The 14,446-nt window shown below is 38.5% G+C and overlaps 1 protein-coding gene across 1 annotated transcript in view; it reads left to right on the top strand.

Annotated features, from left to right (window-relative positions):
* Positions 1 to 12,446, top strand: part of PPA1 (inorganic pyrophosphatase 1) — a 31,612-nt gene extending 19,166 nt beyond the window's left edge. The window contains exons 6-11 of the mRNA XM_046654832.1: positions 63 to 189; positions 6,652 to 6,779; positions 7,054 to 7,139; positions 10,359 to 10,428; positions 11,468 to 11,510; positions 12,074 to 12,446. Of these exons, the coding sequence (XP_046510788.1) occupies positions 63 to 189; positions 6,652 to 6,779; positions 7,054 to 7,139; positions 10,359 to 10,428; positions 11,468 to 11,510; positions 12,074 to 12,105 (486 nt within the window). The 3' untranslated portion in view covers positions 12,106 to 12,446. The remainder of the gene's footprint in view (positions 1 to 62; positions 190 to 6,651; positions 6,780 to 7,053; positions 7,140 to 10,358; positions 10,429 to 11,467; positions 11,511 to 12,073) is intronic.
* Positions 12,447 to 14,446: the final 2,000 nt, after the last annotated feature.

Here is a 14,446-nt window from a genome sequence, read left to right on the forward strand (position 1 = left end):
GAAACTTTCTTCTAGACTTTTCATTCTGTAGTATTGTCCTCACTCTGGTTATTGACTCTCAGGTATGTGCAAGAGGTGAAATAATTGCGGTGAAAGTTCTGGGCATCTTGGCTATGATTGATGAAGGGGAAACCGACTGGAAAGTCATTGCCATTAATGTGGATGATCCTGACGCAGCCAATTATAATGGTAAGGAAATCAGAAGAGTCAGAGTCTTTATACCTATATCTTACATACCACCAACCTTACCCTGTGCTGACAGGGTTGTAATCCCATGCCTTCAAACTGTCAAAGAATGGGGGAGCCAAACCTCTGGCAAAGCACTGTTATTTCTGCTACTGAACTTCAATAATTAACTAAGTAAACTTTCTCCTTCATTCCAGGAAAGAAAAAATCTGGTAGTTTGTGTTTACTGTTTTTTCCTTTCCTTTCATACATATTGGCACTCAGTTGCTCGATTATTTAAAAAAACATTTTAAATTAAGATATAATCCACACACCATAAAATTCACCCTTTTAAAATATACGATTCTATGATTCTTAATATATTCGCTCGGTTGTGCAACCATCACCACTATCTAATTCCAGAACATTTTCACCACTTTACCAGGAAGCCTGGTGCCCGTTAGCAGTCACTCCCTATGCCCACTTCCCTCAGTCCCTGGCAACCACTACTCTATTGTCTGTCTTTGTGGATTTGTCTGTTCGGAACATTTCACATAAGTGGAGTCATATGATGGTATGTCTGGCTTCTTTCACAGAGCATATTTTCCAGGTTCATCCACATTGTAACATTTATCAGTGCTTCATTCCTCTTTTTTGGTGGTAAAATTCACTTGACATAAAATTTAGCATTTTAACCATTATAAAGTGTACAATTCTGTAGCATTTAGTACATTCATAAGGTTGTGCAACCATCACCACTATCGCGTTCCAGGACGTTTTCATCACTCCAGAGGGACACTCCGTACCTCTGAGCAGTCACTCCCTATTCCCTCGTACTCCCAGGCTCTGCAACTGCTAATTTGCTTTCCGTTTTCCTTTTCCATAAAGGATTTGCCCATTCGGGATATTTCATATATGTGGAATCGTAAAGGATGTGGCCTTTTGTGTTTGGTTTCTTTTACTTACGGTGTTTTCTGGGTTCGTCCACATTGTATGTATCAGTACTCCTTCCTTTTTATGGTTGAATTATATTCCATTGTGTGGATATGTACCATTTTGTTTATCCATTCATCTGTTGATAGACATTTGGGTTGTTTTTGGCAATTAGGAATAATGCTGCCGTGAATATTCCAGTACGAGGTTTTGTGTAGACGTATGTTTTTAATCCTCTTGGGCTTATATACCTAGGGGTGGAGTTGCTGAATCATATGGTAATTTTGATGTTTAATCTTTTGAGAAATTGCCAACTTTTTCCCAAAGCAGCTGCACCATTTTACAGTCCTGCCAGCAGTGCGTATATGTTCTGATTTCTCTGCTTCCTTGCCTTACACTTGTTATTACTTATCTTTTTTTATTATAGCCATTCTAGTGAGTCTTTTTATTGTTGAATTCTAAGAGTTATTTATATGTTCTTGACCTTTATCAGATATATGATTCATCCATATTTTCTTCCATTTTGTGGATTGTCCTTTCATTTTCTTTTTTTGCTGAGGAAGGTTTGCCCTGAGCTAATATCCACGCCAGTCTTCCTCTGTTTTGTAATATGTGGGCCACCAGCATGGCATGGCCACTAACAGAGTGGTGTAGGTCTGTGCCTAGGAGCCAAACCCAGGCTGCCAAAGTGGAGTATGCTGAACTTGACCGCCAGGCCAGTGGGGCTGGCCCCTTTTCATTTTCTTAAGCACTCAAGTTTTTCATTTTTATGTAGTCTGATTTATCAGAGTTTTCTTTTGTCGCTTGTGCTTTTGATGTCATAGCTAAGAAATCATTGTCTAATGCAAGGTCACAAAGATTTACATTTATATTTCCTTCCAAGAGTTTTATGAATTTACCTCTTACACTTAGGTCTTGGATCTCCCTCTCAGGATCCTAACCTTAATCACATCTGAAAGTCCATCTGCCACCAAAGGTAACACACTCACACGTGCTAGGGATTAGGTGGTGGACGGCTCTGGAAGGGGGGGCATTATCCCGCTACCGTAAAACTCTATAGGTTTTGACAAATGTGCGGCATCATGTATTCACTGTCACAGTGTCACCACTTGTGGTGGGCAGAATATCGCCTAGAGAAGCCTAAGGAGACATGGCTAAATGTAATGTGGTATCCTGGGTGGGATCCTGGAACAGATAAAGACTTCAGTTAATAATAATGTATCAATATTGGTTCTTCATTTGGGACAAATGTATTGTGCTTATATAAGATGCTAATAACGGGGGAAACGAGGTGTAGAGTATCTGGGAACTCTTTGTACTGTGGTATCTTCACAACTTTTCTGTAAATCTAAAACTATTCTAAAAGTTTATTAGAAAAAATAGGCAATTGGAATAGTTTAAGAGCATGATTAATAGGATGTGAGGTGCTATTGAGAAGGTCTAGAAAGTGTGTAAGCCAAATATATTTGAGTGTAATCTCTCAAACAATTCTGTAGATGTTAACAGGGCTGATGGCTACGTTTCAGTCGTTGGGAAGAACACAAGTCAGTGTCCAACAGGTTGTGAAGTTTTGATTGTTCTTTCTCATTGGGATTCTACAGTGAGACAGTGACCTGAGAGTCACGTTGCTTGTGCCTGCAGAAGTACTCTGCTCTGTTAACTCTCTGAAAAGGGAACACCCTAGGCTGGTGATGGAGGTCCTCGTGTGCACTTGCCAGTGAATCCTGTGTTCCGTACTGCAGCTGCTTAACCATGATTAGAAAACAATGTTTTATAGACTCCAGAGATGCAGCCAGTCCAAAGGGACGGCTGTACAGGGGCCTTGGTGAGCTCTGAGGCCACGTTTACCCTAACAACTTCAACTACAACGTTATCAGACTCAACAAGATGTGTGTGTAAAAGATTTGCATGTTCCTCCAGAAAATCATGTGGTTTCTGTGCCACTTGAAAGGGGGCAGCCTAAGAACTGCAGAGGACAGACTTGTGATATCTGTTGGGTTGTGCTTTATCTCTTGGGTTCTTGGGTCTAATTAAGGCATTTGGTTCTTGTAACCCAATTAAAATTTGAGATTTCCTATGCAAGAGTCAACATCTTTACATTTATCACGAGAGGAGTGTTTATGGTTTTAGATGTTTAATGGGATTACAGCAACCAGCCTACAGCTATCAGGTGGTAAAGTTTGTAGCTGATTTCAGAAATCCTCGTAGTGGTCCATGCTTTCTCCTAGGCATTGTATTTTCTTAATCACAGTTGTGTGAGCTAGGAGATCTCAAAGTGCTATTATTCTGACATTACTAAGTAGTGCCAAGAAGGCTCTTTGTCTTGTTAAGATTAATAAGAAAGATCTGTCCTGTGAACGGAAAGAGCATTGGACTAGGTGCTGAGATGTGGATTCCTTGGCTTATTGGCTGTATAACTTTGGGTAAGTTCATAATTCTCTGTAAATACTGTGATTTTGTGGTGGTCATCAAATGAGAGACTGTAGATGGAAAGGTTTTGCAAAAGTAAAAAACACTATATGAAGGGAGGATAAACTGCCACCTTCTCCTTTTACACTAGCAATATTTTTCAAATATCCCAAATAAGATTGTTTTCTAGAGCACTTACAGAAAATTGGCATTATCATCAATATCACCTTGACCCAGCAATTCTACTTTAAGTATCTATTCCATGGCATTCCTCATAAATATATACAGAGATGTATGTGCCAGAATATTCACTGCAGCATTGTTTATGGTAGCAGAAACCTGGAAAGAGCCTAAATGTCCATCACCAGTTGGATGGTTAAATAATTATGGTCTGTCCAGACGATGGAATACTGAGTGACCATTACAAAGGGTGAGGTAGGCTTGTGTATACAGATGTGGAAAGATCACTATGGCAAAATGGTGGTATTCCTTTCTGCTGTTATCTTTACCTTACAGAGCATGATCTCATGTATGTTTAAATATATGTATATTTGCATAAGTAGGTAAGTTCATTAAAAACTACTAGAAGAACACCAGTCCTTTAATAGTGCAGTAAGAAGAAGGATGAAGAGAGACTGACTTTTTGTTTCACATACTTCTGTGTTGTTTAAATTTTGTACAGCTAGAATGCATTCGTACCATTTGCTAACCCCTGACGGTAGAGCTCTGATTCTCTTGATTGTTGTGTCCGTCTTGACATGTACTGCTTAGACTAGACTGCACGTGCTAAGTGGCGTGCTGTGGCCACAGTTAGTGAAGCCACACCTGTCATTGTGTTAGCACAATTTTGCTAGGGCCTCATTTCCCTGCAGTAGAGGTTATTAGAACCCTGAAAACTTTCTCTGGGTCGCTGGGCCCATGGCGCGAGTAGCATGTAGCTTTCCCTAAATGTCAAACTAAGGCAGTGTCTGTCTGTCATCAGTTATACTCTGAAGGGTTTATTGGCATTTCTAGATAGAGAGAACTCCTGACTAGCCACAACTTTGGGAGGGATAGCACAGAGCCATGGAAAAGGACAGGCCACCCACTAAAGCAACCTGGTCGGTCACTTTGATCCTCCTCGTTGTCGTGGGGCCCACAACAGCCAGACTACCCTCCTGCTTGGTTGTGGGAATCATTGAAAGTGAGCCTTACATTCCGTGCATGCTACAGCACTGCCTGGCTGGCAGGAAAGCCGAACCCAGGAAGGAGCCGCGTGGAATTGGTGCTGTCGTTGGTAGGGTCTTGGTGTGGCCTCAGGAGGCAATTCAGGTAGCTCTGCAGACTTGTCTACATACATAGAACGTACAACACGAGGAACAAAAATTGAGGGGTTTTTTTCCTTAATTTTTCCTTCTTGGTCTGGTGTTCAGGGTTTCTCAGTCTGGATCCAGCACACCTTTCAATGTCTGGTTCACAATCAGAGAGTTAATCAGCTCTTTTATTTTTCCTTGCTGTGGTATAATATAAAAATATATTTGGTTTTTGTCTCCAGTTCCTGGCAAAGATGTCCTAACCCTTTGGAATTTCCTGAGTGTTTGTGGTGTCTTTTGTTCATACTGAGTCCCTTTCCTCACACCTGAGCTTAAGGTGACTTAGGGTTAGGGCGTCTAGCTAGCCTCGGACTGGGGCTGGTCAGCAGAAAGACCAAGTGATTAGAGGATGACAACGTTCAGCCCTACCAACCGACCTCTGAGATGCTGGGAGGCTGGAGATGGAACTCCGTAGAACTCTTGAATAATGAGATTCGGAGGGCTTCTGAGTTGGTGAACACATCAGGTGCTGGGAGGGTGGTGGCCCACCCTGACAGGGCACGGAAGCTCCACAGCCCTCTTCCTGTACCTGGGTCTATACGTCTCTTCCCTCTGGCTGTTCCTGAGTCATGTCCTTCATAATAAACCAGCAGACGTAAGTGAAGTGTTTCCTGAGTTCTAGCACATTAACCCTGAGGAGGGAGTTGTGGGACCCTCATTTATAGCAGTCAGTCAGAAGTGTGAGTGCCTTGGGACTTGGAACTGGTGTCTGAAGTGGGGTCAGTTTTGTGGGACTGATCCCTTTAACTTGTGGGATGTGACGCTAATTCCAGATAGATAGTGTCGGAATTGAGTTGACTTGTTGGACACCAGATTGGTGCCCGGAGAATTGGAGAATCAGTTATTGGTGTTGGAAAACACCCTACACTTGCATTTTGGATTTCTGGATTTTTGGGTTTTCAAATTATTTCTTATCTGGTGACACATTTTATGTTAATTATAAGTTCTTTGAAGTTTATGTTTAACATTTCCCAGTTCACTTTGCGAACTTTCTGTACTTTTAGTGGTATGATAATAGAGTGCATGATATTCTCTAACTATGTAGATTATAAATTGGACTTAAGCAAAGTTATTTGATACAAGTATAAATAAGCTTCTATTGTTGAATATATTCCTCCTTTCAATAATACTTTTCCTGATTGATTTCTTTAGCACTTGTATCTTCTGTTTGCTTGCATTGAGCAACAGTTTTGTCATTTAAAATTGTTTGATGACGTTGAAGCTAGCCTTTTTTGATGGCTGTACAGAAACTTCTAAAAGTTTTTTTAAACAGGATTCTCTTCTGTTGGCCAGAAATAAAACAACGTGATATAGAATGCCCATACTATAGAGCAAGAAAAGTCTATAGTCACTTACTGTGTAACCTATCAATGGATATCAGTGTAATCGGTTTTTCTTGTCTTTCAGAATGTAATTTGGGGTGTGATCCTCTGAATATAGCCTCAACCTGTCTTTTTTAATATCTTCTGTCCTTCCCATAAAAGTTATCCACACTTGCCAAACTATTCTTTCCTTATGTAGCCCAGTCATTTCTACCTCTTCTTATCTAGTAGAAGTTACTATGGTACTGATTATTCTCTCAGTACTTAACATCAGAGCTATTCTAAGACACTAGATCGTTTCTTTTTAATGTGTGTATGTGCTCTCTTCTCAACAAGGTGGTTAGCTCTAACATTATCTTGAATTTTTTGATAATCCATCCTGTAGCTCTTTCAAAGTAAGTACTTGATATTTTTATTGAATGCATAAATAATTACATATATATCTTGCAATCTGCTTATTCTCTTCATAGATATTAATGATGTCAAGCGGCTGAAACCTGGTTACCTAGAAGCTACTGTGGACTGGTTTAGAAGGTACAAGGTTCCTGATGGAAAACCAGAGAACCAGTTTGCTTTCAATGCAGAATTTAAAGATAAGGTAATGTATCATTCAGAACTGTAGCTTTAGGCCTGTTTATTTGAGACATAATTTAACTATATATTGTTACCATTTAAAGACTATATGATCATAAAACAAATGTCTAAAGACATAAGACAGCCTTGATGTTGATTTATTCATTTAAATATTTTCTTCCATTTTTGACACACGGAAGTGATTCAAAAGAGACAGAGTTCTCAGGCTTTGGGAAAATGTTGATAATAAGAAAAGAACATTTTTCTATCATTGTAATGCACATCTCTTCAAATTATAGGACTTTGCAATTGATATTATTAAAAGCACTCACGATTATTGGAGAGCACTGGTGACGAAGAAAATCGATGGAAAAGGAATCAGTTGGTAAGCATTAGCTCTTCTCTGCATGTTTAGCACACAAAGCAGACCAGCTTGCTCCAAAGGTTTCGATAACCATAACACACTGTACAGTTATATTCACTTAGGAAAGAGACTGTCCGTTTTGTTAGTGCTCATGTGAGTGGGAAGGTAGGTAGTTACACGACTGAAAAGTGCCTGTAAGATGCTCTCTGGACAAGTATGAACTAAAACTATAAAGGGGACAGTGAGGTCAGAGCTTTGTGAGGGTAACTGGGAACAGCTGCCTAGCGTCAGGGTGCTCGGAATGTAATGGATAAAATCAGGTTGAGTGCAAGCTGTGGTATTCTCTGGTATAAATATGTAAGATACATTGCAACTAGACCTCTGGCTACCATGCACTCGAAATTAACTGCCACTAAAATAATAGCTAATATTTATTGAGCAGTTAATATTTGCCAGGCACGTAACAGAGATGGAGATTAAACTTAACCAAAGTAATCCCACATAAGTGTTTTGGAGTTAGGACTCGCATCCAGTTCTGTCTGAGCCCCCCAACCCATATTCAGGACAATATACTTCCTCTTAGCTATTTAAAGATTTATAAGAGAATGCCCAGGGGCTGGCCCCGTGGCCGAGTGGTTAAGTTCACATGCTCCACTTCAGCGGCCCAGGGTTTCGCCATTCCAGACCCTGGGCACGGACATGGCACCACTCATCAGGCCATGCTCAGGCAGCATCCCACATGCCACAACTAGAGGCACTCACAACTAGAATATACAACTATGTACTAGGGGGCTTTGGGAAGGAAAAAAAAAAAAAGAAGATTAGCGACAGTTGTTAGCTCAGGTGCCAATCTTTAAAAAAGAAAAAAAGAAAAGGAGAGAGAGAATTCCCTCTATCATCACTTAACTAATATTGTTCTGGAAATAGTAGTCAATGAAGTAAATAAGAGAAATGATGTGTTTTGATGCAGGAATATTGGAAAAGGGGGAGCAAATTGTGTCAAATGGTATGATTGTGTACCCAGAAAACCCTAGAAAAAATAAAGAATTCAGCAAGATGACTGATTACAGAATGAGTGTATATGTATATTGATAGCTTTCTATACAAACTGTAACAGAAACTATAATGGAGGAAAAGATCCCATAGAGAATAGTATTATTTTTTAAAAAACCACCAAAGTATAAAGAAGACATCTGCAGGACCTAGAAGAAGAACACTTGAAGACTATTGAGAAATATAAAAGATATTAAATAGAAAGGTGTACTATGTTCATGAATAATATGCAGTTTCATCTAGAAAAAATTTGCATGTGAAAATAGCCAGAAAAAATCCTGAAAATTCTGTAGGTGGTGGTGGAGAGGAGTGTTAATTATTTTAGTATTGTTTAGTAACATTGTTTTACTAAGAGTTTGGTATTGAAGAAAGTCAGATTATTCAGTTCTGTTAGAGTTTAGTAGACCTAAAGATGTTTGGGAATTTAGTTTATAATGAAGAAGGTATTATGAATGAGTGGTATTGGACCAACTGGCTGTTTAGAAAGAAAATAGACTAGATCTCTCTCTTGCTTCTGACACTCCTTATGCCAGAGATGCACGCTGGCAACCACCACTATGTTCTGGCTGTTGGATTCTGGTTTTAAAACGTGCTATAACCAGGCAGGTGCTTCGCGAGCACGCTGTAGAAGCAGCCCAGGCCCAGTGTTCTTACGTCCAGCTGCTTTATGCCCGTGTGGTAGCTGGGTGCTGTTGGTCGGCATTTGAGTTTGCAACCTTTGTCTTACATTGATATTTAATTCCAGACAGACAAATTGTAATGTTAAAAAATTCTGGAAAAAGTGCAGGTGAATTTATTTATTAGCTTGTAGTAGGGAAGGCTTTTCTAAACAGAACACAAACTCAAAATCCATAAAAGAAAGTTTTACTTTAGAATATTTTTTATGTATCAGGAGACAGTTTTTCCCAGTTTCTTTTCTTTTTTAACAACACATGACAAAGGGCTAAATTCCTTAATTTATAAACAGCATATTCAAGTCGAGAAGTAAAAGACCAACAACTCAATAGATGGATGAAAAAAGATAGGGAAAGGAAGTTTGCATGTAAGGAGGTGTATAGTCTCACTCATAATTTAAAATGCAATTCAGCAAGATAATGTTATTCCCCGTTAGATTTGTAGAAATTTAAAAAATTAGATAATAGCTAAGGATGCCAAGAACACACACATACATCTATCTATCTATCTATATATATAGTTGGTGAGAGTATAAATGGGTACAGCCTTTTTTCTTTCTTTTTTTTTTTTTTTTGGTGGATGATTAGCCCTGAGCTAACTGCTGCCGATCCTCCTCCTCTTGCCGAGGAAGACTGGCCCTGAGCTAACATCCGTGCCCATCTTCCTCTACTTTATATGTGGGACGCCTACCACAGCATTGCATGCCAAGCAGTGCCACGTCTGCACCCAGGATCCGAACCAGGGAACCCCGGGCCGCCGGAGTGGAATGTGCAAACTTAACCGCTGCGCCACTGGGCCAGCCCCTGGGTACAGCCTTTATGAAGGGCAATTCAACAATATCCAGTCTAAAAATTAATATTGCATGTATTTCTTCATCCCACCACTGCTAGGAATGTATCCTTTAGCTGTATTCCAAAAGCTCACCAAGATATATTTATAAGGATGTTCATTCTAGTGTCACTTATAATAGCATAAAGTTAGGAACAACCAGAATAGAATGTGAAGTACATCAATACAGTCGCGCGTCGCCTGAGTTTTGAGAGGTGGAACTTCTCTATCAAAACATGAACTTTTAAAAAAGTTTTGGACATGTTTTACCAGATTATTTTTCAGGATTGTTGAATTGGTGTTGCTCCTGCGGGAAGGTCTGTTTATTTCAGGTGCCTCACCAGCACTGATGGGAAATGGTTGTGTCTGTTTTTTCATTTTATCTCATTTGGAAAACTGTGATTCTCCTTTTAATGTGCATTTCTTAGCTATTTCAGTGAAAATTACAAAGCTTTCCATCTCAGATTTCTAAATCTGAACTTAAGGTATTTAGATAAAGTTGACAATGAGAATAACTGTAACTTGCCAAAATAAATACTTAGAATATTTAACATAGGTGAGAAAGCTTTCACTAACTAAACTTGAATCTCATCGGGCCTACCATCTTCAACTTGTTGTTTTTGAACTCTGAAGAGAGAAGTTTTTGTTATTGTGACTCATGACTGCTTTTCTTTTATTTAATAGCATAAATACCACGGTGTCTGAGAGCCCCTTCAAGTGTGATCCTGATGCTGCCAAAGCCATTGTGGATGCTGTATGTAAAAGTTTCCTGGAAAAGGGACATACCTGGGGGCTAAAACATATGGTGCTAAATGGGGAGGGAAAATACTTCTTTGAACAAGTATTTGAGACCTCCTGTATGCATATTACTATGTGAGGTCTTGAAATTACAAACCTTGAACACACACAAGTAGACATTTGACTGAGGGGAGAAGCTGAGGAGGGATCTGTCGACCCTAAATTGGGCAGATAGCAAAGCAGTACAGTTTGTAACAATCAGAATGATTCCAGAATGTTCTGACTAACCCCAGTGCCTCTGTATTGATGATAAGCCATTCTTCACAAAAGAACCAATGGGAACTTACTTGACTTGGTTATGACAAGGACTGATAAAGTTATCAAATCTCCGATACCATTGCAGAGTGGTTCATAATCTTAGAAAAGACTTTCACATGAGGTAGTAAACCATCCATAAAAGAAATAATTTTGATTTTGTACTATTTTTAACTATCTGATTTAGATTAACCAAAAGACTGAACTAGATCCTCTTATTTTAATTTACAATATTACATAAGAAAAACAAAAGAAAATGAGGTATGTCTTTTTATTGCCTTGTAAATGAGGTAGTACGAGGAAAAAGAGCAATTGAACAATGAAGCCAATGCATTTAGATTTATCTGTATTTATATATGAATTCCAAGAAAATTGAGATGGATAAGAAAAACTGGAAAGAAAAAGCCTTTGGTTAACAATCATAACGTTTCAGTGAGAATACTGCCTACATTTTATATATATGTGTATATATAAAATCATTATATATGCATAAATCCAGTTTTTATTCTTCAAAAAACTTTTTTTTAATTCTCTGGTCTATCATTAAAAGTTTTGAATTTGTTAGCATTTCTTAGCAGTAGAGCAAACCTTGAGTTGTTCTCATATAAGTTATTTTTAGAACCTAAAAATTGACCTGGTTGTCTTCTGTTCAGATTCTTTTTGATTTTTGTGTCAGTATACTTTTTTAGCTTATTTTTTTTTCTGAGATTAGACTAATACATTTTAATATTTTATTTTAGTTACCACCGCCATGTGAATCTGCCTGCACAGTACCAACAGATGGTAAGATCTATATTCTAGTAAAATTACATTAAACATATGTGTATGTGTGGGAAAATTACCTCTGTATCTATAGATATCTTTCATACCACATATGAAGGAAGGAGAGAATAAACATTTTTAGAGTTCCATAGTATACGTGGGAAGAAAGATGGCCATACATACCACCTTTACTGCTGCCCCCATCACAGCAGTTTCCACACCATGACCCATGCGCTCCTCGGAGTTCCGGGGAAATGCCTTGTGGACGTTGGAGCGGGCTGGGCTCTGCATCCCCATTTGGCCACAGGCTGCTTTGCCCTGAAAACAGTTCTCTCCCAGTTACAGTTCTCTGTAAGGTTCTTTTGGTGAGAATCACGTGTCTGTATGATTAGTATCAGGAGTAAGGAAGCCCAAAAGAAAACGCTGTGATAAGTTACCTGTTTTTGTCATAGCGAAACTTTGCGTGTATGTGGGTTTGCTTTAAGATAATCCATAGTACGATATGTTAAAGCAAGTATATTATTCTTTGTTATATGTTGGGTGTATTTTGATTCTAATTTGTTTTTCTTTTTCTCTCAACACAGTGGATAAGTGGTTCCATCACCAGAAAAACTAAGGATATGTCTTGGAATACAAGCTTACATTGCTGCATCCTATTCGTCTGCAAGTATTAGATGCAAAAGTGGTAGCTGTTCAAAGCTTTAAATTATAGAACTAACATAAGTAAGGCAAATTCTGCTGTGACCAATCCAATATATTCAATGTATATTCCAGTAATTTATGTTACCCATCTAAAAGCATTTTTCATATCTCCACTAAGATAACTTGTAGTACATGCTTAAATATCAAAGCAGTTGTAATTTGAAAGTTATTTGTGAATAAATGTGCAAGATAAGTAGATATTGGATGTATATGTTTACCATGTCTCAGGAAATAAAATTATTTTGCTGAAACTTGGTTTATGATATTTTTATTTGAATCTGAAGCCTGACATTACCAAGCAGGCATGGGTACTGTTTGGTGTTTGTTTTCTATCAATGATCTTATAATTCAATTTTTTTTTTTTTTTTACTTCCTATTAGGATTATGATAGTTTACAACCTTGTGAAATTTCAGTTGTACATTATTGTCAGTCATGTTGTAGGTGCACCACTTCACCCTTTGCACCCTCCCCGCAACCCCCTTTCCCCTGGTGACCACCGATCAGTTCTCTTTGTCTACATGTTTAACTTCCACCTGTGAGTGGAGTCATACAGAGTTCGTCTTTCTCTATGGCTTATTTCACTTAACATAATACCCTCAAAGTCCATCCATGTTGTTGTGAATGGGACTATTTTATCCTTTTTTATGGCTGAGTATTATTCCATTGTATATATAGACCATATCGTCTTTATCCAGTCATCAGTTGCTGGGCACTTAGGTTGGTTCCATGTCTTGGCTATTGTGAATAATGCTTTGATGAACACAGGGGTGCATGGGACTTTTGGAATTGCTGATTTCAAGCTCTTTGGATAGATACCCAGCAGTGGGATGGCTGAGTCATATGGTATCTCTATTTTTAGTTTTTTGAGAAATCTCCAAACCATTTTCCATAGTGGCTGCACCAGTTTGCATTCCCACCAGCAGTGTATGAGGGTTCCTTTTTCTCCACAACCTCTCCAACATTTGTCACTTTTTGTTTTGGTTATTTTTGCCATTCTAACAGGTATGAGGTGATATCTTAGTGTAGTTTTGATTTGCATTTCCCTGATGATTAGTGATGATGAGCATCTCTTTTATAATTCAATTTTATAATTATTAAACTAAAACTTTATTTTTAGAAACATGAGATTGAAATCCCTTATATTTACAGTGGTCTTGATACTATGCTCTTACCTAATTTCTAGCATCCCATAATAAAGCAAAAGCTTTTTAGTTTATATCATATTAGCAGAAGGCACAACCTTGCTCACCTATTGAAATGTAGTTACTTCCTTTTCTTCTCTAATCAACTAATTGGACCATTAAGTCATTGATGTTATATTCTGAGTTGTCAGCTGGAATAGCAGTGTGATTAAGTTCATGGGCTTGGGATCTGCACAGACCTGGATTCTTAATCCTAGCCCATCTTATTAGCTCTGTAATAGGTCAGTTACCAACCACTCGACTTCACTTCCCTCATTTGTAAGACAGATGTTATTCACGTAATCACATGTACCAAGCATTCAGATTTCTTTTTAACTGAAATTTTTATTGAGATCATTATAGGTTCACATGCAGTTATAAGAAATAATAGAGATTCTTGGATAAAGAAGATGTGGTATATATATACAATGGAATACTACTCAGCTGTAAAACAGAACAAAATCATCCCATTTGCAACAACATGGATGGACCTTGAGGGAATTATGTTAAGTGAAATAAGCCAGTTAGAGAAGGATAATCTCTGTATGACTCCACTCATATGAGGAATTTAAAAATGTGGACAAAGAGAACAGATTAGTGGCTCCCAGGGGAAAGGTGGGGTTGGGGGTGGGCACAAAGGGTGAAGTGGTGCACCTACAACACGAATGACAAACATTAATGTACAACTGAAATTTCACAAGATTGTAACCTATCATTAACTCAATAAAAAAAAAGAAAGAAAGAATAGAGATTCTCCCTATGCCTTGCCCAGTTTCCTGCAAAGGTAAGATTTTGTAAAACTAGTAGAATGTCACAACCAGGACATTGACTTTGATACAATCCATCGATCTTCAGATTTCCAGTTTTGCTTGTATTTATTATGCTGTATTGTTCCATACAATTTCATCCCCTGTGTAGGTTCCTGTCTCCTACAAGATCCTGAACAGTTCTAACATCACAAGGATCCCTTGTGTTGCACTTTTATAACCACACCCACTTCTCTCATGTTCCCCCCACACCCCCATTATTAATCTCTGGCAACTACTAATCTGTCCTCCATTTCTAAAGTTTTG

The sequence above is a fragment of the Equus quagga genome, chromosome 2, assembly GCF_021613505.1.
Source record: "Equus quagga isolate Etosha38 chromosome 2, UCLA_HA_Equagga_1.0, whole genome shotgun sequence".
Lineage (NCBI taxonomy): Eukaryota > Metazoa > Chordata > Mammalia > Perissodactyla > Equidae > Equus > Equus quagga.